At 37.3% G+C, this 27,967-nt stretch overlaps 1 protein-coding gene across 2 annotated transcripts; it reads right to left on the bottom strand.

The window, feature by feature from the left end:
* Positions 1 to 1,411: 1,411 nt before the first annotated feature.
* On the bottom strand, positions 1,412 to 27,612 carry LOC114462855 (sodium- and chloride-dependent GABA transporter 2-like). 2 transcript variants are annotated; one of them, XM_028445926.1, is made up of 15 exons: positions 25,521 to 27,612; positions 25,061 to 25,245; positions 24,638 to 24,772; positions 14,297 to 14,437; positions 14,121 to 14,208; positions 12,534 to 12,666; positions 11,458 to 11,592; positions 11,235 to 11,338; positions 10,883 to 11,007; positions 7,705 to 7,817; positions 7,491 to 7,628; positions 7,250 to 7,352; positions 5,447 to 5,547; positions 4,794 to 4,964; positions 1,412 to 2,926 (listed from the first exon to the last, which is right to left on the bottom strand). In XM_028445926.1, exons 1-15 carry the CDS (start codon positions 25,526 to 25,528, stop codon positions 2,777 to 2,779), a joined length of 1,830 nt encoding a protein of 609 aa, XP_028301727.1. In that variant the 5' UTR covers positions 25,529 to 27,612; the 3' UTR covers positions 1,412 to 2,776. The 2 variants fall into 2 exon arrangements, with proteins under 2 accessions (XP_028301727.1, XP_028301728.1); XM_028445927.1 differs by having other exon boundaries at positions 24,638 to 25,245; positions 25,661 to 27,610.
* Between the last annotated feature and the right edge of the window lie 355 nt (positions 27,613 to 27,967).

Below are 27,967 nucleotides of genomic sequence, written 5' to 3'. Positions count from 1 at the left end.
GTAATTTCATAGTTCTCAGGTGCTCTTTATGGTGAGTGGCAGGTAGACAGTTAGTTAATAACCGCGGAGAATCACATTTAACAACTTATCTTCCATCAAATACCTTCACTCAGGTATGTTTGTAATCTGCACAAATTAGATTTTTGAGACGTTTAGTGGTAAGTGTTTGTATAAGGCTTTTATTTGCTTCTTTTTGTCAGCGTTGATTATTATAGTCAGTTGAGTTCTTATTCATTGAAATCAGGTTCTTGGAGAGTTGACCAATTATACCTTTATTTGTTTTTGGAACATAGGCAATTCACAAATATTTGTATAATATTTGAATATTTGGCTGCATTGGTGGGTTTCATTTCTTTGATGGAAAAAATGACGGATCTGCAGATAATGATACAAAAATCTTCTTCACCCAATTCATATACGTAGCTGTCATAATTCCTATCTATTAATGCTACTTTCTTTGTAAAAGAAGCACAATAAGTAATGGTGCTTTTGATTCACTTGTGATTTTTTTTCTGTCATATCAATAAATGTGAAATCTTTCTTGTTTGTGCATGTCTGATACAGCCATCAGCCACAATATTCAAATATTGGAAACATGACACGTAAATGTGAGATTTGTGTATGTATGTATTTGCGTTGAATCCTTCATGACCTTTATGAAAAAGGGATCTTTCTAGTTTCTTGCCTGAGGCACAACCAGTCTGGCCATTTGCAGATCCATCAATACAACTGCAGTGTAGTGTTTTTCACCCACGGTGCTGTGGTTATTATTGGTGTCTTGTGAAAAGCTGTGGTATTTTTTTTTTCCTAGGATATAAGCCGATATTGTTCTATTTAAAACTGAGGAAGTGACTTACTGTATATGGTGGAGTGACCCATGGCCAGATTTTTTAGCCAATCGGCAGCACCATCTGGTGAGTAAAGCTGACAGAGTATCAGGCGAGCAGCAGCCTGACAATAGTAAAATAAAAAAAAAGACCCATAAAAGCTGTAAACTGAGCGATGTGCAGTGAAGGTGTTTGTAGATGCTTGTAAAAAACTCACCATAGTACAGTGGCTGAGTTCATTCTTAATTCTTACCTCATAGGAGAAAATTTGAGAGTAAAAATTGTGCCATTCAGGAATGGACAAAAGTTAATTTAACAGATATAGGCAAAAATCTTGACGTCATTTAGTTGACTAAAACTAGACTGTAACTTAAAAAGTGCAGGTCACGAGATTTTGACTAAAACTAAGTTATGTTTAGTTTGACAAATTCAATTTTATTAAGTTGCATTTTAGTCAAAACTAACAGTGCATCCATTAGTGTGTCATTGTGTGTGTATTTGTACATATTTCAGGACTGTGAATATTATCATGTTATCAAACTTTTTATGGAGTTCATTTGTTAGAAAAAAAATATACATTTTTGTACTTTTTCAAAAACAAAAAGAAATTTATTAAAAAAAAATGTACAACAGAGGGATTCTTTAGGAAAATAAAGAACTAAAAAAAAAACAACACACACACACACACGGGAAAAGTACATCATTAATGATTCAATCATAGGGTTTTAGCAATTCAAAATAACAAGGGTTGAAAGACAACAGACAGGCTTTTTCTTCTCTTGTTTATGTTAGTTCACTTACTGACCCCTAAAAATAATCTAATGATGCAATAAATGTTAGAAAACATGGAGGATAATCATTTCATATTCACAACAATAATAGTAATAATAGTTTAGAAAAAAGAGAGCTGCACTTATTTCCAGTAACGTGGACTACTGTGCGTCAGCAGCGGAATGTAAAAGTGCAATATTTTGTGTCTGAACAGATTTCAAATTTATTCTGCAGTTGTCTCTTGTTGACTCTAAATCTATAAGTTAGATTATTTGTGCACTTTAATATAATGAGCTATCTTGGTTATTTGAATTTGGTAATTGAATGGTTCACATTCTACATTTTCAGTGCTTTAATTTTGGAAAACATGAAATTACATATTTTACCTTGATAAACGTAGCTGTTTCAGAAGAAATAATTTTTTTTTAAAACCATCAAGAACTCCATGCTTTTAAAAATATATACTCAGCCATTTTCTAAATGCAAGGAGCTAACTTAACAGCTATATTCAGTTGGCAAAAGACAGTATGACTGGAATAATTGTTTGATACTGTTTTAAACTTGATTTCTTATTTGCCACTGGGATGTAATTTTCACTCACAGTATATGTAAGGTAGATAGATAAAGGTCAACAAAATTAAAACAACAATTCTAAGGTAATGTTTGCCTTTCAACACTTTGAGGCTTAACCAGTTAGCATGGAATAAAATCAAGACACATTAAATATTAGGGCAAACTTTAAAGAGTTAAGTGGCAAACATTTGTGATTAATTGGTTTTCAGATTCAGTTTTTTGTAAATGCTATACATCACCTATAAAATACAAATAAGTGCAAAATATTGTTAAAAATGCAATTAATTATTCATCTAAACCAGTGTCTCTAACCAGTCCTTCAGGAGCTCCATCCTTTATGTTCTAAATGCTCCAACAAATAATCCACTTATCATCCAGCTCTACAGAAGACCTCATATCTAGGCACTCCCTATAGTCAGGTGGGTTGAAGCATAGAGAGAAACGTAAACTGCCCTTCTTTTGGCCAAACTCTTGCTACAACTTGGATGATGGAAATCTGTTGCGAGCAGAAGTCGACTCAATGGCTTACTCATTATAATATCTAGGATAAAGCTTTCAAGAGATAAACACAAAACAGCTAAGTCAAAATTCAGATGTCCAGTTATTCACATTTGCATCTCCATTTCTGCTCCAATGCTTCCCTTGACTTCATTGGCTGCAGACGTGGGCGTGCTCTCCGGGTTTAAAGGATACTGCTCAGGCTGCTTTCCTGGACTGTCTGTTTGGTTTTTAGAGCGACAAAGCTGTCTGAGGTTCTGTGGAAACACAATTTATCCACATGAATACTTCTGTCAAAATCCACTCAACCCCAAACGCAGATTGAATGATATGGTAGGAACACTTTTACTACACAATAGCAGCATGGTGGTGTAGTGGTAACGCTTTCTCCCTTGCAGCCAGAAGAACATGGGTGCTGGCCAGGGGTGGACTGGGACAAAAATTTAGCCCTGGCATTTTCTGTCCAGACCTGCTCACTACATTACCAGCAGACACCACGTAGAAGCCCTTATTAGGTCAGTAATGCTCAACATGTGGCTTTTTATGTCTTAATTTTTATTATTATTCCCCCAGAAAACCTTAAAAGGTGGAAACTTTTCACCTATTTCCTTATCAGACTTTAGCTACCTTTTGCCAATAAATACTTCTTTTTTCCAATTTTGTGTCCATTTTTGCAAATTCATTTTGACACTTTTATCAAATTGTTCTCCCATCTTTTGGCCACTTTTCATCCAAATAAGCTAAATTTTGCCCAATAAATACCACTTGTTTCTTTTTTTCTCCCCTACATTTTACTTCTTTTTGTTCCACATCCACTTCATACCATGTCTGCCTCTACTCGCTCTTCAAAAAAAAAAGGACCGGCCCACCGGGACGATGCCCGGTATGCCAGATGGCCAGTCCACCCCTGATGCTGGTTGGGGGAGGACCTGGGACCATGCTTTGTGGAATATTCATGTTTTCCCTGTTCTTGGGTGGGTTTTCTCCAGGCTCCTCCCATAGTCTTAAAAGTTGTGCGGTTAATCACAATAATTTACATACGAACACTCACACACAAACAAATATACAGATAATTTGGTGTGAACCTCCCAGGTTAGTCGTGAAGACTCTTTAACAGCTTGAAACACCTGAAAACTTGTGAAATTATATTCTCACACACTTTTATTTGGCGTTTCAGTAAAACTCGGAGGCAGACACAGCTGCACACAGCAACTGACCAATCGCATGCCTTTAAGGCTGTTAAAGGACATCGTCTTGGTTTCAGTTGATCTTGTCGTTGTGACAAATATTTATGAAATATTGGTGTTGAAGCAGCTCATTGCAAAAGGTTATCATTGCTACGTCCACATCATGGCATTCACCTCGCATCATCCTATGATGGAGGTGAATCAAACAATGATAACCCTAAAAATATACCTTCTATACTGTAAAAAAATATTTTAGGGACTGGTAATTGGTGACTTTGGCTGATGGATTATAGTTGACTCAGTTATCTTTTTTTTTTCTTTTTTGAAGTAAAACCTGAAACTAAAGGAACATCTTCTATAAATAAAAAAAATGGAAAAAAAATCTCTGGCAAAATTAAGCAAGAGAGACTTTTGGGATCCATACCAACAAATAAAAGTAATATATTAGACCATTCATCTATTTTCCAGCCCACTTGCTCCTTTTCAGAGTTGTGGGGTCCTGCTGGTGCCTATCTCCAGCTTTCTTCAGGCACTAGGCAGGGGACGGGGTACACCCTGGACAGGGTGCCAGTCCATCCCAGGACAACACATACACACAGACAGACAAACACTCACATTCCCATTCACTCCTTCAGGCAATACAGACTCTAATCAACCTAACAGTCATATTTCTGGGTTGTGGGAGGAAGCTGGAGTACCCGTAGAAAACCCAAACAAGCTCGAGGAGAACATGCAAACTCCACACAGAAAGAACCCGAGTGTCCACCCCAGGGCTTGAACACTTCTTGCAGTGATCGCTAATTTGTGTACACTGATGTTTATAAGATAAGAACAATTTTAATTCATTCTAAAATGGGGATTTGGTTTTCACAGCAACAATAAATATACAGAATTAAGGATTAACTACAATTCTTCAGTTTAGAACCAGTTCACATACCTGCATCATTGTCCCTTTCATCTGAGTTACTTTAAAAATGATCCACAGCGGAACCAGAAGAACACATAGCAGTCCAAGGAACCAGCCTAGCGCATAAGCCCAGGTTGGATAGCTGTAGGTTTTGTTGAATTTCAGCGGCTTGTATTTCACCACTGAAAAAAGGAATGTACCCTGGAAACAACAATCACAATGAGCTTACAATCCTGCTTTAGATGTCTCCCTTCTCCAACACATCTGAATCTGATTATATCAACATACAGCTTTACAGAAAGCCTGTTAACAACCAAACCTTTGCAAGAAAGAAAAAAAGAACCCTAGGTTTGCCCACTGCAACCCCTGGGAATGGGTTAAAATGCAGAGACCAAATTTCACATTTCAGAGTACGTGACAGAAAACAAATATATTTATATCCATTGCCCTGGGACTAATGAAAGAAAAGACAAAGGCATATGTTCAATATTAGAATCTCAGTATTTATTTATCAGGGTTCAGTAGTTTCTGGACCCTTTTTTTGTGTATATAATTACACAAGACCTGAGAATGTAGTCTAAACTTTAAACTCCTAACTTTGTCTTTCCTTACACTAATGATATGAGGAAAGTTGAGTTGCATTATCAAATCAGTATAGGACTCAGAACTTCTGTCTCACTCACCAAACACACAGTGGGGGTAACATAAAGCCAGCAGATCTTCATCAGAGGCCGGGGGCGATATCCTATCATGTCTTCAACGTTGTCGTACAGATTATCAGCTCCTACTCAGAGAAAAGAAGATCACAGCAAAAGGTAGAGACAATAAAATCTGTTAAACTTAATATGTGAGAATTATTGTGGAGACGTACAGAGTTACAGCTGTGACAAAGTTGTCATGGCAGCAAACTCAAGCAACATATAAAGTTAACTAACAAAAAGTAAATGTGTTTGTTGGTGGTCTTCCAGGCAAACACACTCTTTTGTTGCCTCCACCTCACAAGTTGTACATTTTTCCAACCTTAACCATAAACCCCTGTGGGGTCCTGTTTTAATCTCTGCTGACATGATGACAGTATGAAGGATTGGTGCGCACAAAGTGAATGCCTGGAGTTCTTATAGATCTTTTGTGTTAATCTGCTTTAAAAAAAAAAAAAAAAAAAAAGAGTTTCAAAGAGACTAAACGACTCTACTCAAAAGGTTGTCAATCAAGCTTAAACACACTTAGGTAGAGTGATGGTGGGAACTAAATTTAACTGGACAACATTAAGTGGACGAAAAAAAGACTGAAAAGTAAACTAAAACGTCACCATTCATGTTGTGAAAACATGTGTAGAAAACATATGTGGTGTGGGCTGTATTGTGAGCAGTAGTGTTATGACCTAATGATTATTTAGTTGTTTATTTATCAATATTTACATAACTATCTTATTTCGGCGAAACTAGCTTTGAATTGAGGACGCTCTCGACGCTGTCTTCAAATCTTATTTTGGGCTTCTGTCTGTGTTTGTCTGTCTGTCTGATTGATTTAATCTCATGAAAATGATCCCAAATGTAAACTCTGTCTGACACTGGATACACAAGAACATGAGACACTGTATGTTAACACTTTCATCAGACAATCATTCACTGGTTCAGTCCCAAGCAAAGTGAGAGAACTGCTTGTGACATTCAAGTCTAATTCACCCTAAAAAAATGTATTTCAGCAGTTGTTGAAGTAACTCAAGGTTCTAAGTGAGTTTAATTCATATTTCTGCTTCAGTGAAGACAGTCTACAACCTGCTGTTCACATTTGCGTGACCCTGCATCGATTAGGTTTCTCATGATGCTGTGAATCTAATGTCATGACGTCTATATTTCTAGAAAACAATACGATTTTCATGTGTATTTGTTTTACATTTTCTGCCTACTTAAAATGATAAATTTAGTTATTAAGCAAAAAAAAGTAGTTTTTATGAAACCATTGTATCAGGTTAAAAGTTTAGTGATGGCCTAATAGTTCCGGAAGTGGACTTGTAACTGGAGCCCCCCACCGTGTGGTTGGAGGTTCTAAATTTCAGATGTTCCAACAAACAAGTCCCAATATTACTGTGGGTCCCACATAACTGAATAAAATGTTATTTCCTGACTATACAGTGTCTGTGAGTATTTACAGTATTAGTGGAGGACCTATACCAAGCATGAGTAACTCTTAAATACATTAACCATGACCTTCACTATTTCAAGAAATTACTTTTGGCAATATTTGTCCGTCAGAGGGTTATAAATGTATTTAAATTTCCGGGAAATGAATGCGCGCGAACCTCTCTACAACACTTGCACCAGCACTGCTCGCTCACGTTCCCCTACGCTGTAAAAAATTCCTGGTGAGAACCCTGGTGGTAACATCTAAAACGTGCTGGATACGGGCTCTTAAGGACTGGCCTTGAGCACTGCTGCTACGCCTCCCTATCACTCCTCTGAAGGGATTGTGAGTGGATGACTCACCATAAATCCAACCAATGGCTACAGACTGACACACTGAGAGAAGGAGAAGGTTGTTGCCACTGCAAACATAATGATCAAAGAGTTGAAGAAAATACAGCCCACCCTGCAGAAAAAAACAAGGATGCATTCATGAGGCGTCAAGTTTTGGATTGACATTTATAATAAGATTTTATAGGAAGTGATGTGATCACGATGAATGTGTCATGTTTAGTATTAGTAACAAGGAAAGTCAGGCTCTAACCTCAGTGACGAGAAGGAGGCCAAGGAAGAAGCAAACAGAGCAGAGGCAAAAGAGCAGCAATTCTCGTCGATAAGCTCTCCGAAACACAGTGGGGAACATATCTGTAATGGAGGTCATCAGGCACTCCAAACTCACAAACTGCCAGAGACACAATTATTAAATGAGCATCCAGAGCAGAGGAATACAAGACTTCCTGATCAAAATGTGACTCCACCTGAGTGTCTGCTCCCAACAAGATGACCATGATAAAGAAACAAATGGACCAAAGCTGAGGTAATGGCATCATAGCGACAGCTCGTGGATAAGCAATGAAGGCCAAGCCAGGTCCTGAATGCAAAAACATCAAAAATTTCAGACAGCTTTATTTTAGGAATAAGAACTGTATTTTCGACATAGGAGCTCTATTTCTTTTAGTCTCAGCTATCGATCATCATCATATTATACTAGTGCAGTGCCCGTAGGAAGTATGTATTGCTATAGAAAAGTGGGAGGTTTAATATTTAGCACTGCAATATAGGCTAGCATACATCAGCAGCTTGCTGAGAGAGAGAGAGAGAGAGAGAGAGAGAGAGAGAGAGAGATACGTTTGTGTGCATGTAGCTTGTTGACTAAATGAACTGTGCAGAGCATAATATTTAGCACTGTAATATAGGCTACATATATATATTGAAAGTCTGTTTATCATTTTTATTTTATTATTTTTTCATCATTATTACTCACCTTAGTTACAAAAGTTGCTCACTGACAATACCTGCTGGTCAATATTTACGGGGTGTTGTTTTAGGATATTAGACCCACTTTAGTCGTTTTTAAAAGTCCTATGTACAGTCACTCCTGTGTATTCTACGCAGCTTTCAACTTATCCTGAGTTAAATAGACGTGAATTATATAGTTTTCCGCAAGTGTTATGGCTCAAATGACCACATGTTGTTGGTATTCTACTTGGTCACATTGGCCACGCTTACATGGGAGCTTTAATTCCTCTTTAAAGCGGAATAAAAGTTAATTCCTCTTTAACCTGACCTTGTAAATACATAATTCCTAATGCTAATTTAATTCGGAATTAGGTGGCTGGTTTATTCCGTTTTTAATTCCAAATTAAATAATTCCTCTTTCTTGTAAACAGAACAACACTTAATTCTGCTTTAAGTTAATTCCAGTCATTTTGCGCATGTGCGACTTGCGGCGATGACGCGCTGGGTGATGACATAATCCAACATGGCGGCCCGGAATAGAGCAGACACTATTTAATAAGAAGCTTAAAAGACATGGATGTAATGAAAAAAGGGAATGGATGGAGGCATAAACATGCGGACATTAACACAAACACATGGATTTATTAAACACACATCGAGATAAGCAAAATGGAACGGCTTCATCGGACGGGTGATACTAAAACCCGGAGACGGAGTAAATGCGTCCCCATACTGCTGCACAGGCTGTAATATCACCAAGTGTATCATTGTAACGGTTGTTAGAGCTACTATCTTTACCAGGAAGCAAATATTTATTCCTGGTGATTGTTTTCTGGAGTTTTACTGGGCTTTATTTACCAGTGATTAGTTCATATCTGTCTTCCACTCCGTGGACCAAAGTGTGTTAGTGTCCAGCTGCTGCTGCTTCAAAACTACAATCAAAATGAAGGTGAAAATAGTTCTCATGAGTGGTTTTCTGTGTTACAGCCAACAATAAAAGGTTTGTTGTGTTCCCGATAGACGTGATACGTCATGTTCACCCCCTGTCCAATCAGAGCCTTCCCAACGCCCAGACCTAAAGCGGAATTACCTAAATCCAAATGAACCGGTTTTTTATGTAAACCTCAATTTGGGAATTACTATTACCATGTAAACACAAAGCGGAACACTTTCATTCTCAATGATTTTTGATTTGCAATAACTAATTTAAAATTTAAAAAAAAACATGTAACTGTGGCCATTCTCGCTTAAAATGCTTTCATAATGTGACCCGACAGGTAACTTCTTCTGCTCCTGTTTTGAGATATTTTCACTGCTGAAGAGAATATTTTGAAAGTCTAAGCACAATGACTAAATACCTTCTTGCTGTTGCACAAAACCCACATGGGTTCACTCCCAAGTAGATAACAGATACACTATCTGCCTTTTTTCATGGTGAGGGGAAACTTAACTAGAGAATAACAAACATTCAGGGGAATTACATTGATGGTCTTCTTGCTTGGAGGAAGAAGTAATATCCAGAATACCACAGTGCTGCTGTTAATGTATTTAAGTATATGTTAACGTCTGGTGCCTATTGGCCTCTCAGTATGGCCTTCCTTGTTTCTCTCTCAAGTGAAGACCTGAGTCAAATTGGCAATCCAGAAAGGGAGGCATAAGTGTAGTAAAGAGCTGAGGAGACACACAACCAGCAGCAGATATTTTAGTTTGTTTTTTCAGTTTTGACCGGATGATAGTAGTCATTTTTTTATAATTTTTTTTTGTTTTCGTAGTTTAGTGGTTAGCGTCCTGCCTACGCTTGATCATTTTGGCTAGGGTCTCCACTGACCTTTTGTTTCTTTGAATTGAATAGTTTATGTAATTACTGTACATTTCTTTTAATGAAATAAAACTGTTTGGAAACCTCTATTGATTTTGGTTTCTCCTCCACAAGCAATATTTTCAGGAAATCCTGGAGGAAGGCATAGTATAGTTTTAAGGTTCCTTGTTTACAGATATTGATTTTTCATGACAAATATTTACATTTGGACATGAATACCATGGCTTCCCTTACTACTGCAAAGGATATAATTACATAATTACTGTAAGAAACTCAAGAAGTTCAGACTGTCAACTTGCAGAGGTGATGTCAAGAACAGCAAAGGTCTACTTTATATTTATAACATGTATTTTACAATACACGTTAAACCTTGAAATAAGCTTTTAACACACCCCTTTCTTGTGTGTGCCTGGGATCAATTACTATAAATACCTAACATTGCAGCAACTTTTTCAGAAAGTGTGATACTGTGGCGTTAGCCCTCGGCGCCCCTTCTTTCCTGTGTGGCACTTGTAATGCATACATTGAAAGGTTTCCTCCATTCGTCAAAAAAAAAAAAAAAAAATGCGTTATTGGCTTATTGGAGTCTCCTGAAGAATTTTGAAGTGCCTGTGATGAACTTTCCTTTTTGACTAGTGACTAACCTCTTGGTATCTGCAACCTTCGCGAATAGAATCAACCGAGATTGTCTGAAGGTCAGTCTTTTGCATCTCTATCATTTGCAGCAAAATGAATTTTGATTTATAATTCACAGTCTCAGTCACATTCAGTTGTTATGGCTGTTAAAACTCCTTAAATATCGATTGTCTGACATTTCTTAAGTCAGTTTTTACTTGGTATAATGTTTCTTCACGACAGGAGATCAGAGATGCTCTTACCAGAAGCTGCCACTTCTGATATTGGCAGGCCTTGTTCATAGGACATGAAGCCCAAAACAGAAAAAATGGCAAACCCTGCCACAAAACTGGAACCACCGTTCACCAAACATAGAACAAAAGTGTCTCTAAAAAAGCAAGCAAACAAAATACAAATGGGGGTGGGGGTGGGGTGGGATGGGGGTGGGAATTGGTGAGCAGCATTATCAAACAATCCAATTTGTATGACTTTTAAACTGTTATTGCCAACTGTTATTACTTACAATGTTTGAATCCTTTTTTACACTCAAAGAATACAACATTAACATAGTTTAATAATAATGTCTTTTTAATCAGTACAGAGAGGCATACTTACTTGTAGCAGTCATTGTTGTACTTATTATAGCTGCCAAGAGCCGTCAAACTGCCCTGACAGATACCAAAAGAAAAGAGAACTTGTGCCCCAGCGTCCATCCAAACCTAAGCAGAGACCAACATGTAAACAATCCCATACAGTACACCCATAACAGCAGAAATCTGAAACGTTTGTCTGACAGTTATAGTTATTATTGTTTGGACCATGTTGTTTTTGTACTTACTTGAGGATCCACCAACTTTTTGGGATCAGGATAAAGGTAGAAGGTTATGCCATTTATTGCTCCTGGAAGAGTGAGACCACGAGCTAAGAGGACCACCAGCATCACATAGGGAAAGGTGGCCGTAAAGTAAACCACCTGCCAAACAAAATTCCAGTGTTGGTAATCACCAATCATCACCAATATCCAAATTATTTGCAACATTCTGACTCTTTGGTTCAACAGAACCATGGTATTTTAGCTGTTTGGTATATAGTCAGTTGGCTAAGTTAAATCTGATTTTCCACGTGTTTATACAGATGCAGCAAGTTTTTAAAATGCAAAAAGCAATTTGATATGAAGAGGGCCTGTCATTGGTTTAGTGAGGGATTGAGTACTAAAAAAAAGAGCTATTAAAAATGAATTGTACAAATATCTGTATTATCATGTAAATGCGTTAGACTTGTTAGAATAAATTTGATGTTTAGAATTAAAGTAAACAATTAACAGTAAAATTACTTTTGGCTCCTTATTTTTCCAGATAACCACAAATCTGACATTTTAGGGTAATGCATAAGATCCACAACAATCAAATACATCTGTTTATATAAAAGAAAAACTTTACATCCTAAAAAAACATCAATGTGTAGTAATTAAAACGAATAATAGTTATGTTTAAATGATACCTATGAACCATGGGTGCCCTCTAGGGACTGTTAGGAGTAATATATCCGTATCATATGCAATTGGCAAGAAACGGCTTAGTGGCTCAGTGGTCGAGCGAGTGCGAGTAGTTTTTTTTGTTTATTCTATGGAATACATTTAAGATTTACTGATAATGGATCTCTGCCTTCTGCACTGTCTGGGATACTTGGGTTACAGTTCCACGTTGCCCTAGTTTAAATAAAGCGAGCAGCTTTAAACAATTCAATAATCAGGTCATTTGTAATTATGTGTTCAAAGAGCTAATGAGCCAGAGATTCTGTGCTGACATATCCTGGATTTGAACCTAAATAGGGAAGACTCATGTCTGAATATGATCCATTATTTGCCAGTGTTCTAGTTAATGCTCAGGAAACAGATAATAATTGATCCTCTACCTTTCCTGTGGATCTCACTCCTTTCCAAACACAGAAATAGCATAAGATCCATGCCAGCAGGAGACACAAGGCCAGGTCCCACCTCAGACTACCAATCTCCTCGATTCCTCCTGACAGTCCCAAAACTCGTTTCCTGAAACCCAAATGAGAATCTATAAACATCAACATTAAGAATGCAGTTAAATTGAAAAAAAATGCTATAAATGGTTTGGGGCAAACTGATGTGAACATTTGGCAAATGTATGAGTGCTATGATTATTTGTAATATTTTGATTTAGTAACAGACTTGAAAATTAACATTAGTGCTAACTATCAGCAGTGACATACGCTGGCCATAATGAAAAGTAATGCCATACAGTGTTGTCAGTGACAAAAAAGTGCAATGGAAAATCATGCAAAACTACAGTAGGAATGCACAAGATGAAAATTAAAAATTAGTATGAGAATGATGTAAGGCATTGCTCAAATAAAATCAATTAAAAAAAATAAATAATAATAATATTTCCCCTGTGTTATTCAGCTGTGTAACTCTCTGTGATGCTAAATAAGAAACTATAGCATTAGATGTTTTTTGTCATATTAAAATGGGGAACTTGAGCTGACTTAAAATCAACAAGATACAGGAAAATGTTACCCTATCGATGACGCATACAAAAGTGATTGTGCTATTTTATGCTACGTATCCTACATCTGAAACTATGACTAATTCCAAACGAACAAAAACCCAACCGCTGTCTACTGAAATGTACAAAATCCCAGTATTAATTTATCTTTTGATCAAATGCCAACAATCAAATTTAACTTAAGATTATTTTATTTGGATCTGTATCTGTACAGTATATGTATCCATAATTTTTACTAACCATATCAATTGCAGATTTTCATCCTGTGGACCTAAATATGAACCTGGACCCCCTTTTCCCTATCCTCTTTATTCCTTCCACCTTTGTTTTTAATAAGCACTTATTTTTCCATCTAATTTTAATTCCTTTTATTACATTTTACTTTCAGAATGAGCAATTTGGTATTAAAAGCGAGGACCTAGAGTATATTTCTTAGAGTGTCCTGCTTTAAGCTGCCATGCCCCACATCTTGTACAGCATCTTGAGCTGGTCCTGGAGTCTCCCATTGGGGAATATGGGGGGGAAGCGACTCCCGCAAAAAAAAAAAAAGAAATACATCATTTTATATCCCTCGTAGTTTTACCCCCAGAATTATCAAAATACTAGAATTTTTTTCCATCATCATTGTTATGATTATCATTAACAATATAAAACCCCATATTTCTAATGCTTTCATTTGTTAATTGTCCACTCTCTTCCCCCTGTAGCGCCACCAGTACCCCTAGGGGTACAAGTGCCCACATTTGAGAAACACTGAGATGGATGACCAAAACACTGTAAAGTGACACATGCTTTATAATCTCTGATAATGCCGACACTGGGAATGTCCCTAATAAGCAACAGCAATAAGTAATGAAAAGTCTGACAAGCTGAAAAAAAGGATGTTGCATTCCTTAGCGGCTTTGCTGATTACAAAAAACTACTATATGTCATCTTCAAAAGTACAGAGTGAAAAAAAACGTACTCCCAAAATTCAGTTGCAGGTGTTGTGGAATTTGCTGCTGCGGTCCAGTTGGATGACACATTAGATTTACCAGATTCAACACACCACTCTTGATTTTTCACAGTATAAAGAAAAAAAGAAAGAGGGTTAAAAATGCACAATTGAATTTATGAACCCTTCTTATCCTCTTTTTCTACCTGAGTTCCAGGTGTTCCTGCAGCTGGCCCAAGGAAGCTCAGCTGTGAAGGATGAGAAGAGGTAGAAGAAGGCCCACGCCTGAATGACGATGTATGACACAGCCGCGTATGCAATCACTACCTGCGTGGCGTAGCCGATCCCTTAAGACAGTGAGGAGGTACATTTAGTAGAGAATAACAATAATTGCATTGGTTTGCACTGATAAACAAACAGCTATAGCCCATGAGGTTCTAAAGAATTACTGTAAGGCAAGCTAAATGTATTTGTATTAAGCTTTTTATTAATACACAGGGTAAATTAATGTGCTTTACATGAATAAAAGTGAAACATTCAGACAAATATTGTAAAATAATAAAATGAAACAGAGCAAAATTAGAAACATGAAGACAAATTGTAAAATTAATCGGTAACAGAGTTTTAAAAGCAACAATTAAACTTGTCAATTAAGCTCCATCCTATGGGGCGTCGATTGTGATGCTGCCCATGCAGTTTTACAGCAATGTTTGTGAAATTTGTGATTTTTACTTTTCTTGTAAAAATATAATGTCAGTGTTAAATCTAAATGCTAAATGTTAAATCTAAATCTAAATGTTCAATGGTAAATCTAAATGTTGAATGTAAACTTTAAATCTTAAATCTAACTCTAAATGTTAAATGTAAATCTAAATGTTAAATCTAAATGTAAATGTAAAATCTAAATCTAAATGTTCAATGGTAAATCTAAATGTTAAATGTAAACTTTAAATGTTAAACTAACTCTAAATGTTAAATGGAAATTTTAAATCTAAATGTCGAGGGTGAAACTAAATATTTAGCTAAGTACCATAATAAAATCTCATTGACGCAAACGAGCGCTATCGTGGTCTATTCAGACGGAGTGATTGCGCTCCACATTTAGATGTAAAAAATTTAGCATTTACATTTAGACTAAACATTCAGATAATCACAAATTTCACGAACGTTGCCGTAAATCTGGTCAAAAGTACATAAAAAAAAAATGCACATACATTTTTTTAACGTGGTTTGTTCCTAAATGTTGCCAAAAGGTGCTGCTTATTTTTAGCATGCACAACTTTACAATGGGCGCCCCATAACATCCTCCATCATTCTACTTGATAGGAGTCGATGATGAGGAAATTACAATATATTCATCCCTTCATTACTCTAAAATCAGAAGAGATATGTTGTGCTCCTTAAAGTTCCCCAACAACTGCTGCAAATCATTTTTTTTAAAAAGCCTGCGGTATCTTTTGTAGTCATTCATCTTTACAAATGGAGTAAACAATGGAGATCCATCCCTATATCCTACATGTCAACACAAGTCACTTTTGATGACTTACATAGGTTTTATTCCATTGTTCGCATTTGATTTCATTGTTGACAACATAAAGGGTGTCATCCATTCATTGGGGTTATGAAGTTTATTCTTGCAGCCAACAGCTGTTTTTTAAATGTGGTGCAGGTTAGCAAACACTCCAGGGCAAAAGACACAATGAATTGTATAATTAACTTTCCTCTGAGCCAGGGAGGGCAGAGAAGAACGACTTCAACATGATAAGAAGAGAAAGTAAAAAGAATATTATGGAGCTCGGGTGTCAAACTCATTTTAGTTCAGGGACCACATTAAAAAAAAGCCTTATTGTGCCCTATTTTTAACACTTCAACATGTAAATAGCTGTATATAAATAACAGATTACATTAGTTACGTATATATTTGCAACTGAGCTGTTTATTAAATTGACTATATGACACACACACACACACACGCACACAAGCTAATGATAGACACCAGCAGACCCACATGACTAGTAAGAAGTACATATAGAACAGTGGCGTGGCCAGAGGGGGTACCAGGGGTGGCAACAGAATCCCTCAAAATGTAATTGGCCAAGTCATTTGCCACCCTTAGTGCAGACCCAGCCTTGATTTATAGTTGGAAAAGTCAATCAATCTGGAGACAGTTTCCTGTTAAAAAGGTCCATGGTCACCTCATACCAGCTCTGTGGCCACTCTAGTCACATATACACAATTTCTAACTCACAGGGACCACATACGGGCTAGTGTGATCTCAAGTGGTCCAGACCAGAAGAATCCTGATGTTTTCCAAAGATATCAAATTTTTTGCCAGTCCAAATATGCGTTCAATTTTTCATGAGTTTTTGAACACTTTAGGCCCTTAAAAATGCGATCACTTTTTTGTAAAAATAATAATAACTAGAACTGCAAGCAGTTATGAAAGGGGGCCAAGCCTTCCTGTGCGACTCGGCCCCCAGGCTTCGTGGAGCCCGTGGAAGTACGTCATGAAGGATGACGTGGCGAGCGTCAGGACACAGGCCAACGTGCCATTTACTGTGAACAGGTGGATGTGAAGTTTTGGAAGATGTGATTTAAAGTGTGAAAGTTACAGGCCAAAATGCATTTGCTCCCATTATAGTGGCACCTCGTGGTACACTTTTTGGTATGGGTGATCTGTGTGCTCTTCTATAGTTACTCTGTAAATTTCACAGCCCTTAACATATTACTTCTGCTGAAATAAAGGTTTGTTTGTTTATATGTAGTAATAAGCCACGCCCACTTTGACCAATCGGGAGTAACTTCGAGATACGGTCCCAGGAGCGACCCAAGGTCATACCCACCAAATTTGGTAAAAATTGGTTTTGCCATTTAGGAGATATAAATTTCTCATAATTGCAGTGCCCCCTAGAGGCCTAATTTATTCAAATTTGGCTCATACCCCTACAGTCTCATGGCAACCAAGGATCTCAGAATTGGTGGTGTTAGCAATTATTTTGACCAAGATTTGCAACAGTTTGCGTTTTAATAGCTAGCTAGAAAACTTTACTCGTTAATATTTTGCGCATCTTTTGCCCGAACAATTTTTTTTGCTGAACTGTAGATCAGGTCCAAGTGAAGACTCTACGTGCCAAGTTTAACGCTGATTGAACAAAACCCCAAAGAGGAATTTGAAAAAGTAAGTTTTTGATATGTAGTGACTTACAAAAAGCAATGTGCCGTGGTCGTGGGCGTGGCCTATTTCATAAAATGCGACTCCATGTAGGGAACATGTGGATATAAATTTTATGAACATGTGAATTAAATTGTGAAAGTTGAAGGCCAAAATGTTTTTGCAATTATAGTGCCACCTAGTGGAGCAATTTTTGATATGGGTGGTCTGTGTGGTCTTCTATATCTACCCTGTAAATTTCACTGCCCTCAACATAATAATTCAGCAGAAATAAATGTTTGTTTATTTATGTGTTATGATGTCATTAGCCACGCCCACTTTAACCAATCGCGAATAACTTTGAGATATCGCCTCAGGAGGGACCCAAGATCATACCCTCCAAATTTGGTAAATATTGGTCTAGCCATTTAAGAGATATAAATATTCCTTATTTACAGCGCCCCCTAGTGGTGTAAATTATTAAAATTTTAGCACATTTCCTCACAGTCGCATGCCAACTAAGGATCTCAGATTTGGTGTTGTAAACATTTATTTTGATCGAGATATGCACCAGTTCGCATTTTCATAGTTCGCTAGAAAACTTTACTCGTTAATAATTTGCGCATATTTTGCCTGAACAAACTCATTTTGATAACTGTAGATCACATCCAACTGAAGACTCTACGTGCCAAGTTTCACGCTGATTGGACAAAACCCCAAGGAGGAGTTCGAAAAAGTAGGTTTTCATGTGTTTTGCGATTTTGCTCCGTGAAAAGTTTAGGCGGAAATGGGCGTGGCCTAGCCCAGGTGATTCAGTGCTATTCAAGGATATGAAGTTTTTGAATGTGCAACAAACGGTGTGGGAGTTAAAGGCCATAACGCATTGATTTATGTTATAGCGCCACCTGCAGGCGGACATATGTGAATTTTTGTGTCCAAGGTACGCGGGGTGGTCTGGACCCAATCCCCCAAAGGGCATCGCCCTACCTTGTATGGTTTAGCCTGCAGCACCACTTTTACTGGGGGAAACATAATAATAATAATAATAAAAATCCTTACGATTACAATAGGGTTCCTAGCACCGCTGGTCCTAGGAACCGCTTACATACGCGGTTCCCTGGCCCCGCGGGCTTGGCCCCCTAATAATAATAATACTAACGAGGGACATTACAATAGGGTCCTACGCACCGTTGTTGCTCGGTCCCTAATTATCCTGTGAGCTAAAGTTGTTTCATTATTAATAGTAAGTATTTGACAATACATAAAAGAAAGTTGGCAGATAGATCTTTACTAAGACGTGACATGACAACCTGAAACAGTTTGAGAAAGGAGTGCAGTTCATTCTTTCATCAAATCTGTAATTTATTTTAATCTGTGTAACAAGTTATGTCCTCTATCCATAAAAGTAAGGAGTTCAGGTCTTGCCTTCGGGGCAACTTTAACCTTTTCAAGTGCAGAAGTTATTATGTTGCTGTTTCAACACCACATGACAAAATGTTGTGCATTCTTTTCCAGTAAACGTGATCAAACTGTAGAAGTATCTGTGTTTTTGACATGTCTCAGGTGTGATTATCGTAAAAGTCTTTTAGGACGCACAGGTGTTGATAATTAGACTGATAATATAAGCAACTATGCTGTAGGCAGCTCATTTCAAAAGCAGCTTTAATTTCCAGAGTCGTGGTCTCGTCGTGCTTTCAACATCAATCATGTTTTACGTGTTACAGAACAGTGTTGGGAATAGGGCTGCAGCTACCGATTATTTACTACCACTGGGGCCATCAGCAGGGGTGACTGTTAGGTGCCTGACAAAGGCAGCGTTCAGTGGAACAGTTTACCAACCACAGTGAGGGAAGCCCCCAGCTTTAATACTTTTAAAGGTCAGATCAACCCAGACTTGTGTCCACAAGTGATTTAAACTAATATTTTTATAATGCACCTTAGGGCTATGTGCAATGCACTGTTGCACTTTAAATAAAAATCTTAGAGAAAGAAGCACCTTAGGGCTATGTGCCATGCACTATAGCACTCGGAATAAACAAAATTAGAAAAGGAAGCATGTTAGGGCTATGTGCAATGCACTATAGCACTTTAAATATATATACTTTTATTGTTATTATTATTATTATTATTATTATTATTATATTTTATTTTTTTCTTAAAATGCAATTCAGGTCTATTTGCAATGCACAGTGGCACTTTAAATAAATTATTTTGATAATGAAACCCAATAATGTAAATTTATTGTATACACTCCTGTGACTGACCAACTCTGAGTATGTGGAAGTGAACTGCTTTTCTTTCTACAGCATCCTGTCTATTCTCCTAATAGTCTAGTCGTTCTGATCCCAGTGTTCCATTTAAATGAAAAGTTACTGTATTTTTTTTTATCCCTATGTTCCTTGTCCTGTATGTAATCCTTTTGTATATTGTTTTGTGTCTCGCCATGTCTCTTTGTTAAGTGTGACATATTACATCAGCCTGTCTCGGGACAACAGATGAAAATTAGCCTTTGGCTATAATCTGACATATTTACATTTTTTTGAATGTTCATTAATATTTACTGTAGTGTTGTGTTCAAGACCACACTATCCGAGATCAAGACTTGCCCGAGACCAAGACAAGACCAAGACTTTCTGGAGCCGAGACCGAGTCAAGACCGAGACCGAGACCAAGACCAAGACCATAAACATTTTTTTTTCAATTTAAATTTTTTTATAAATAAATAAAATTATGACAAGGTTCGACAGTTAAATAACATTCTCTCTTTAATTTTCGTTTATTTTAAATACATTTGACGGGCAAAATGGTAAATGGACTTGATTTACACACACACCCACTAACAGCCAGCGGAGATGCTGACAACTTTAAACCAATCAACGAAGCTTCCCTCTTGGGAGGCGAGTCTCAAAGATATTCTTTTAAAAGGAAGAAAACCGCCCAAAATTTAAGTTTTTGGGACGCTGGCGTTTCATGCTCAACGCGTTTCCCTTCCCCACCTTTTCATTTATTTCACTTTATTTTTAGTTGAAACAGTTAGATTTTTGGAATCAACAGCTGATTGGTTCGGACGAATCCAGCATCTAGTGACGTGCGTAACAGCCGAAAGAAGCCCAGCTCGCAACCCACTGGGGTAAGCCACGAGCCACTCTCTAACCCAGCTGCGAAGGCCAGAACCGCCTGGAACGACTGAAGGGGCTACACTGTGTTGAAACGCAACAGAACTCAACGGTGGCACGTCCTACTGCATTTCTTCAAACAGCACCTCCAGGTCCAACCCTGACATCATCTTCAAGGTACCAGAACAAACTTTCATCAGCAAACTTCATCCACAATAGATCACATACATACTTCCATAACTACACACTTACACACACAACATGTTCCACACACAGTTCATCTCATTCATGTCTGTTCGTCTCCCCTGTCTGTCTTAACCTTTGTTTTATGAGCTCTCTATATGATTTTATTCTTTGATTTTATGATCTTATTATTCGAATATGTATCCTGCATTTTTATTCAATATTCAGTAGACTAGCATTCTCCTAGAATAGTGATTTCACTTTATTACATATAATCCTCACTTTTATTAGCCTAGAAATGCATTTTGTCATGATTTAATTATTTCATTTCAATTGATATTTTGACTGTGTTAATTGTTGACTTTTGAATAAAAGGTTAAATGTAATCTTTGATTCCTCTGATTCATTAAAGCTGTGATTATGGTGTAGATGTTGCTGTTCGAATTCACTTTTCCCTGGTTTCACATTGATGGGTTTAGTCTAAAAACTTAGACATATTTCTCCTGTTAAAAGGAGTGGCACCCCGCAAAATTTGAAGTAATATTAATAATCATAATTAATATTCTTATTTATATAACCCATTATTAATAACTCATCCTCCTACAACATTTTTTTTGGCAGACTTAACATAACTGCAAACTGCTTCTACGAAAAGAGTGCATTTGGATTGGATTGAAAGCGGAGGTCATCTTCTGGAATCCTTCAGCCTCCACAATGGACAGTGGGCACATGTCTATGACAATCATGTTCAGAATGCTGTCTGTGAACTCAGCAGCTTGCACAGTTAAACATGATGGAGCCCTCTGTACGACGCCGTCCAAAGTACCTTTCTGGTGAGGGAAAAAAGAAGTAGTAAAGTATATTTTTGTTGTTGTTTATTCATTGATAACTAGGCCAAAATGAATGGCTAATGTACATAATATGGCGTGATCTACAACTGATGACCCTATTCTCTGCAATACAATAAAAATTAATAAATCCAATATATTATTGCTAATATATTGTACTATTATACAAATAAATAACAGACAATGACTAGATCTGACAACCTCTGGTGTGTGTGTGTGTGTGTGTGTGTGTGTATGAGAGAAAGAAAGAGTGTGCATGCATGTGCATAACGTGAATGAAGTGTAAAGTAAATGTAGCTAGCAATCGCTGATCTAAATTAAAAACTTTAGTGAACGTGACATTAACATTGGACCTACCTGTTGTGTCCGCTCGGCAGGCTCCATGCATACAGCAGATGCTTTTGGCTTGGGTGCTGTAGCATTGAAGAAATGCTGTTATGGAAAGCTAATTCTGTCTTGCAGTACACGCATTGTACTGTGCTTTGCGTCCGATTTAGTTTATAATGGTCCCACACTTTCAACAGTTTATGTCGTTTTCTTTGCTCTCCCTGTTGCTCGCCGCCGTCGGTTTCCGTCTCCATTTTGCATTTTCGCTGTTGTTACGTGATGTCATCAAAAGCAGAAGTGGCTTAAATAAAGCATCAAGTCAGGGAATTTTGCCTCAACGCAATTTAGTAATCGAATTACTCGAATAACTCGCAGAATCGTTTCAGTTCCAAATTCAGTTCACTAAATTTGAAATGAACTACTTTAATTCATAGTTCGCAATTCAAACATTTGGAACTAAATTCTCAGTTCTAAAATTAAACTTGTTCACGGTGGCCTAGTGGCTTTGCATGTCTGCCTCACATCAAGAAGGTCCAGGGTTCAAGCCCTGGTTTGGACACTTAAGTCTTTTCTGAGTGGAGTTTGCATGTTCTCCCAGCGCTTGTGTGGGTTTTCTCCGGTTACTCTGGCTTCCTCCCACAAATTTACAATCATTAATTGAATGCGTTTAGGCACAACACTGATTACTATTACACAAAAGATGTATACATGCTAAAAAAAAATGGCATGTGAGTCCAGGTTTTGGCCTACAAGCCACAAGTGGGGAGAATTTAAAAATTGTATTGATTATGGACGGGGCTCCTGCAGCAGTTAAGACATGCCCAGTCTAGACTCTAGAATCTCCAAAGAACAATCTATGCTAACTACTATATATCTCTATTCACGATTCTCTCAATCCAACCTACTCACAACAAATTGCAATTTAAATATTTTGACTAAATGTCAAGAGTTAGCAACAATGAATTAACAAAAGTACTTCAATCTCAAAGAAAACATTACTTTTACCAAGATCCTGCAAGGAGAGACAGCAGAGCAGGTGGGAAAACCAGGAGATGGTATAAACATAAATACGTATGTGTGTGTGCAGGAAGGAGAGTTACAGTGGAAGTGGGTGAAACAAAAAAAGTGAAAATGGGAGTGAGTAAAACACTTGAAAATATATTTTTTGCACTATTTTTCGGGTGTCTTTTGGGTTTTTCTGTGTGTTGCCTTCTGTTGTCTTTTTCATTGCACTTTTTTTTATAGAGCTGTCAAAACAGTAAATTTCCCCACTGCGGGATAAATAAAGATACTCTATATAAATGTTTTTTAACTGGATTCTTTCTTTGTGGACCACCATCAGATTGTATCGGTACTAGTCCACAACCCCCTGTTTGAGAGAATAAAAGGATGGTGATCCAAAAGAGAAGTGTGCGACAGATAACATGAAGGCAAATCTAATACAACATTATTACGTCACAACCAGCTCGTGAGAAAGGTAAGATGGCACCGAGCGTGTCTCCCGGACAACTGGATATTTTTAACCTGCTAGCGGCTTTACAAGGACTGGGAAAACCTCTGGGATTACACATTATATTTTGCTTGCCATTTATGTAGAGTACAGGTCCTCTTTAAACCTAATCTATCAGTTTGTGTTGAAGAAAATGCAACAAATACACAACACAATAAAACTTGTTTTGTGTATTTAAACTTAAAAACTTCAACTTTGTAATGAAGAAAAATATAGTTTTGCTCTTGTTTTGCTAAGACAGTATCCTAAAGCAGTGGTTCACAAACTTTATACCCCCTTTCTCTTACTTTGAAGGCAATTCACCCCTTATGTCTGACTACAACATTTTGCTCAGAATTCTGTGAAAAAACCACTATGGAGCATAATGATGGAATTAATGAGTGATAACACACATTTTAAAGAATCTAGTTTAATCATTCACGGTTATCTCCCACCTGATGTGGGACCAAAATTGATTTTTTTTGTGTCATTTCGTGTGTTTTTGGGATAATTTTGTGTATTTTGTTGTTGTTTGTGTGGTTTTTTTTTTATTATTCAGTATATTTCTGTTATTTTGTGTGTTTTTGTAGTCATTTTTGTCTGTTGTTGGTATTATTTAAATTATTGTATTGTAATGTGTGTTTTTTGACGTCGTTTGGTTGCTTCTCATGTCGTTTTACATGTTTCCGTTATTTTTGTGTATTTTGTAATGATCTTGTGTGTTTTTCTCTCATTTAGTTCGTCTTTTTGTCATTTTGTGTGTTGCTGGTAATAATAAGTATTTTTCTCTCTTAGTCCTAGTGTTTTTAGTGTCATTTTGTGTATTTTGATGTTGTTTGTCTGTTCTTTTTATTATTCAGTATATTTTTCTCTTATTTTGTGTGTTTTTGTTGTCGTTTTGTGAGTTGCTGGTAATATTCAGTGTGACTGTAATTTTTACCTAAAAATAAACATTACAGAAACCCTTATTTTCATTGATTTAATTTGTTAATTTTCCTCTCTCTCTTTCTCTCCAGTAACCCCTTTAGTGCCATCGCGTACCCCCTTTTAAGAAATTCTGTCCTAAAGGATAACACAAAATGAATATATTCATCACTTCTTGATAATGTAGCCTTAATGGTAATTGTACCTTAAAGTTTTGTGGAAAGTTATTAGTTATTCTTTGATATGTTTATGAGTGGGAAGATCGTTAACTTGTGAATGGTAAATGGACTTGATTTATATAGCACTTTTATTACCACTGACATCGTCCAAAAGCACTTTACAATATTTACACTCAGCAATAGGACAGAGCTCCCGAGCAAGGCACTAGTCGACCATTCCGTGCGAGCTAGCGCTCAACAAACCACAGGTTGCATTCGAACCAGTGACCCTCTTACACCACCACGATGTGCATTTACAACTTGTAACTATTTTTACAAACACACACTGACCTTCAAAGAGTGGGCAGAAGTGCCTCCAGCAAGTGATACATCCCTGTGATGTGAACTGTCCCATTGCAGTCTCCAGGAAGAACATGGGGATGCCACAGGTGAGCAGAAACAGGATGTAAGGAATGAGAAATGCTCCTAAAAGAAACATAAAAACTCTGAAACCAATTACAGAAAGAACATATCTTTTTTTTTTCAAGAAAACTTTATACTGTACTGAAATTATGTTAATCTTGCAGTTGAATTTAAATTTAAAAACAACTTCTCTATTAACAAACGGTAAAGTGAAGTGACACGTGATAATGCAGCATCACTATCTTCTCATTGTTCTGCTTTTGTTCAGTTTCAGGCTTTCGTAACATTTTTAATCCAATGCAAGTCACATGACCTTGAAACAAAACAACAGGCTCGTCATACTATACTCACCACCTCCATTTTTGTAACACAAATAGGGAAACCTCCACAGGTTTCCCAGCCCGACCAGAGTTCCTGCCACAGCCAGCAGAAACTCCAGCTTGTTTGCCCACTGGCCACGGTCCAGCAGCTGAGTTTTCTTCCCCACATTGGTATCCTGTCCCGGGATTTCCAGGCTGGTGACTTTGAGGCATTCTCTGGACATGATCGCAAATCACAGGAATTCTAACTTAAAAAGACATTTAGTTTCACAGTGTTTACTGGATCTGCCCTCAATGAAGATGACAAAAGACTGTTACATCTCTATGTGTGCGTCACAACAAAATCGCTCAAATGAACATTAGAGTGTTAACTTATTTAGACATGGAAACTTTTCACTGGCAGTTGTTAAACACATCGCCAGGGCACATTTTTGGAGCATAAACAATGCGTTCAACGGACTAAAGCAAACAACAACTCAGTGAACACTTACCCCTCCATCACAAAGCCCCCCTCCCCAAAAAGCTGCTTCCAGCACCAGAATCCTGATCAGTATTCCTCTCAGCCAGTATCCCACAGGATCTCTACACAAACAGCATGCCGTGAGCAGAGCCAGAGTGTGAAACAAAGTACCTATGGTTTCCTTCGACTCCTCTGTGACCTGATTATTATCAGACTGGTCTGCCACTGTGTGCTGTCCAAGTTGAAAGAGGTGTTTGGTTGATGCCAAAGCAGGAGGTAAAGCCACACCCTGCTGTATTTTTCCACTGTGATCGTGAGGGCTTGGAATCATTAAGATTAGTACAGTTGCTAACAACGAACCCAAAGCAGCTGAGCCCTCTCTGTAACGTAATTCCCTGTAAAAGGCTTTACATACCAGCCCAGAGAGAATTTGTATCTGTTAATACTAATATTGTGTTAATAGTTTACATGCATATTTTCTAAAAAAAAATAAATGTTTATGGCACGTAAATGTTTGAATGTAAAGCCCTGTCGAAGACTTCTCACACACATACAGATCTGCTGATTGTAAGTCAACCGAGTGACTGTATGTAGATAAAATGATGCGGGAAACTGGAAATTTCACATGATCATATTTCATGTCCCTCAAGAGAAACCCAACCCTGTGTTTACAAACTGCAGTGAGGGGTTTATTATGACAGTGTGCTGGCGTTGACCTTTTTCCAGTGGCTTGTTTAATAAATCACTTAATGTCACTGAAATATTTCTATTAAGGAAAGAAAAATGTTGATTTTAATAATAGTGCAAAGGATGCTTTACTTTTGAAGCTCCTTTTGAACAAAGACTGCCACTATTGGAGACACATACTGTATATGCACATGTTGCTCTTCACCAGAGGTGTCCACTCCATCCACAGATAGCCAAATAGAGGGGAAAAAAAATGACTGGGCCTATAGCCACAAATCAGAGGTGGGAACATGTCAGTGTTTCTCAAGTCTCAAGTAAGTCACAAGTCATGTCACTAAAGTCCTGAGTCAAGTCCAAGTCTAATCAAAAGTCCTCAACTTTAATTTACATGTCTTAACAAAGCCATGAGTACATAATTTACCACAACTAGTCCCATTTTACAACATTTTACATGGCAAATGTATTGAACTGATATAAAAAATATATATACATATATTTGAAAAGAGTAGATATTTGTTAAATAACATTGATATAATCTGGCATAATGCTTTTATAAACAAATCATCTTTTTAGATTTAACAAAATTCACAGTTTTTCTGTTAACTAAAAAAACAGTAATCATACTAAGTAGAATAGAGCAAGGTATCATTTTTTCAAATCAATTATTAACCACGGTATAATCTTTAATCTGAAAGATATCAGTCTTGGAATCATTCTCTCTTTTAGTGCATCTCAGACCAGCTTGATGTTTTAAGATACTTCCTCTTCAGTGTGTTTAAAGGTGGACCTGTCAATCAAAGTCAAGTTTGATCCTTAGATGTTCAGTTTACATACTTCAGTACAGTTGGTGGCGATATGCACCTCTTCAAGTTGGTTGCAACACGCCAATAACCAAGAAAGAACGAAAGCCCAGTTTGCCTTTGAATGGCAGAGTGCTGCAGGGGTATGAGCAGACTTATTTCTCATCAATAATAAATACATTATATAAAATCTTTTGTCATAGATGGGTAGGAAGTCAAGTCATCCAGAGTCAGTAGGCCCAAGTCCTGAGTCAATCGTTTTCAAGTCTAAGTTGAGTTGCAAGTCTAAAGTCACGAGATTTGTGACTCGGATCCAGGTCGAGTACAAGTCATGTAACTCAAGTCCACACCTCTGCCACAAGGTACTTGTGCTGTCCTGATGTGACCCATGTTCCCCGCTGGCAGGTCATCTTCCTCAGTCCTGATCAAAGTGTCTCTGTTGGACCGGACGCCATCCTTCTACATTTGTTCAACCCGAATATCATGCCAATGTTTTTCCTGTAAATCCTGGTTTTTGTGAATCAGTGAGTTGTTGTCTCACTCATTGATAGCAAACAGCCAGAGGTGTAAAGAGTACTGATATATCCTGCTCTACTAGAAGTACTGCTACTTGACTGAAATTGCACTCAAGTGTAAGTACAAGTAATTCATACATAAAATACTCAAGTAAAAAGTATCTCAATTAAATAGTACTAGTTACTTTAACCCCCCACGTTTATTTTTGGTAATAAATCTGGCCACGGTTCCCTTGCATACAGTAAACATGTCATGTATAAACTCTAAAAGGAAGAAACCAAATCTTGCACAATTGAAACTTAATTTATTTTCCACAGAGGCATCTGTATAAAATAAAAAGTTTGTCAAAATGTACAATTTAAAAAACTAGTACAGTGCCCGTCGGAAGTCTGCATTCATGTGGTAGCATAAGTACAGTTGTCAATTATGGCCAAATGAGAATATGTTTGAAGGTTGGATGTACAAAGAGGTGTAC

Source organism: Gouania willdenowi, chromosome 5 (assembly GCF_900634775.1).
Source record: "Gouania willdenowi chromosome 5, fGouWil2.1, whole genome shotgun sequence".
Classification (NCBI taxonomy): domain Eukaryota; kingdom Metazoa; phylum Chordata; class Actinopteri; order Blenniiformes; family Gobiesocidae; genus Gouania; species Gouania willdenowi.
Note: the sequence above shows the minus strand (reverse complement) of the source record. Positions and strands in the feature narration are given on the sequence as shown.

What these genes read in the sequence shown, in the direction of transcription:
- LOC114462855 (XM_028445926.1), bottom strand. An exon ending in CAGGAACACCTGGAACTCAG is followed by an intron (nt 14,209 to 14,296) that starts GTAGAAAAAGAG and finishes TGAAAAATCAAG; the next exon opens with AGTGGTGTGTTGAATCTGGT. An exon ending in CCTGCAACTGAATTTTGGGA is followed by an intron (nt 12,667 to 14,120) that starts GTACGTTTTTTT and finishes TTTGGGTTTCAG; the next exon opens with GAAACGAGTTTTGGGACTGT.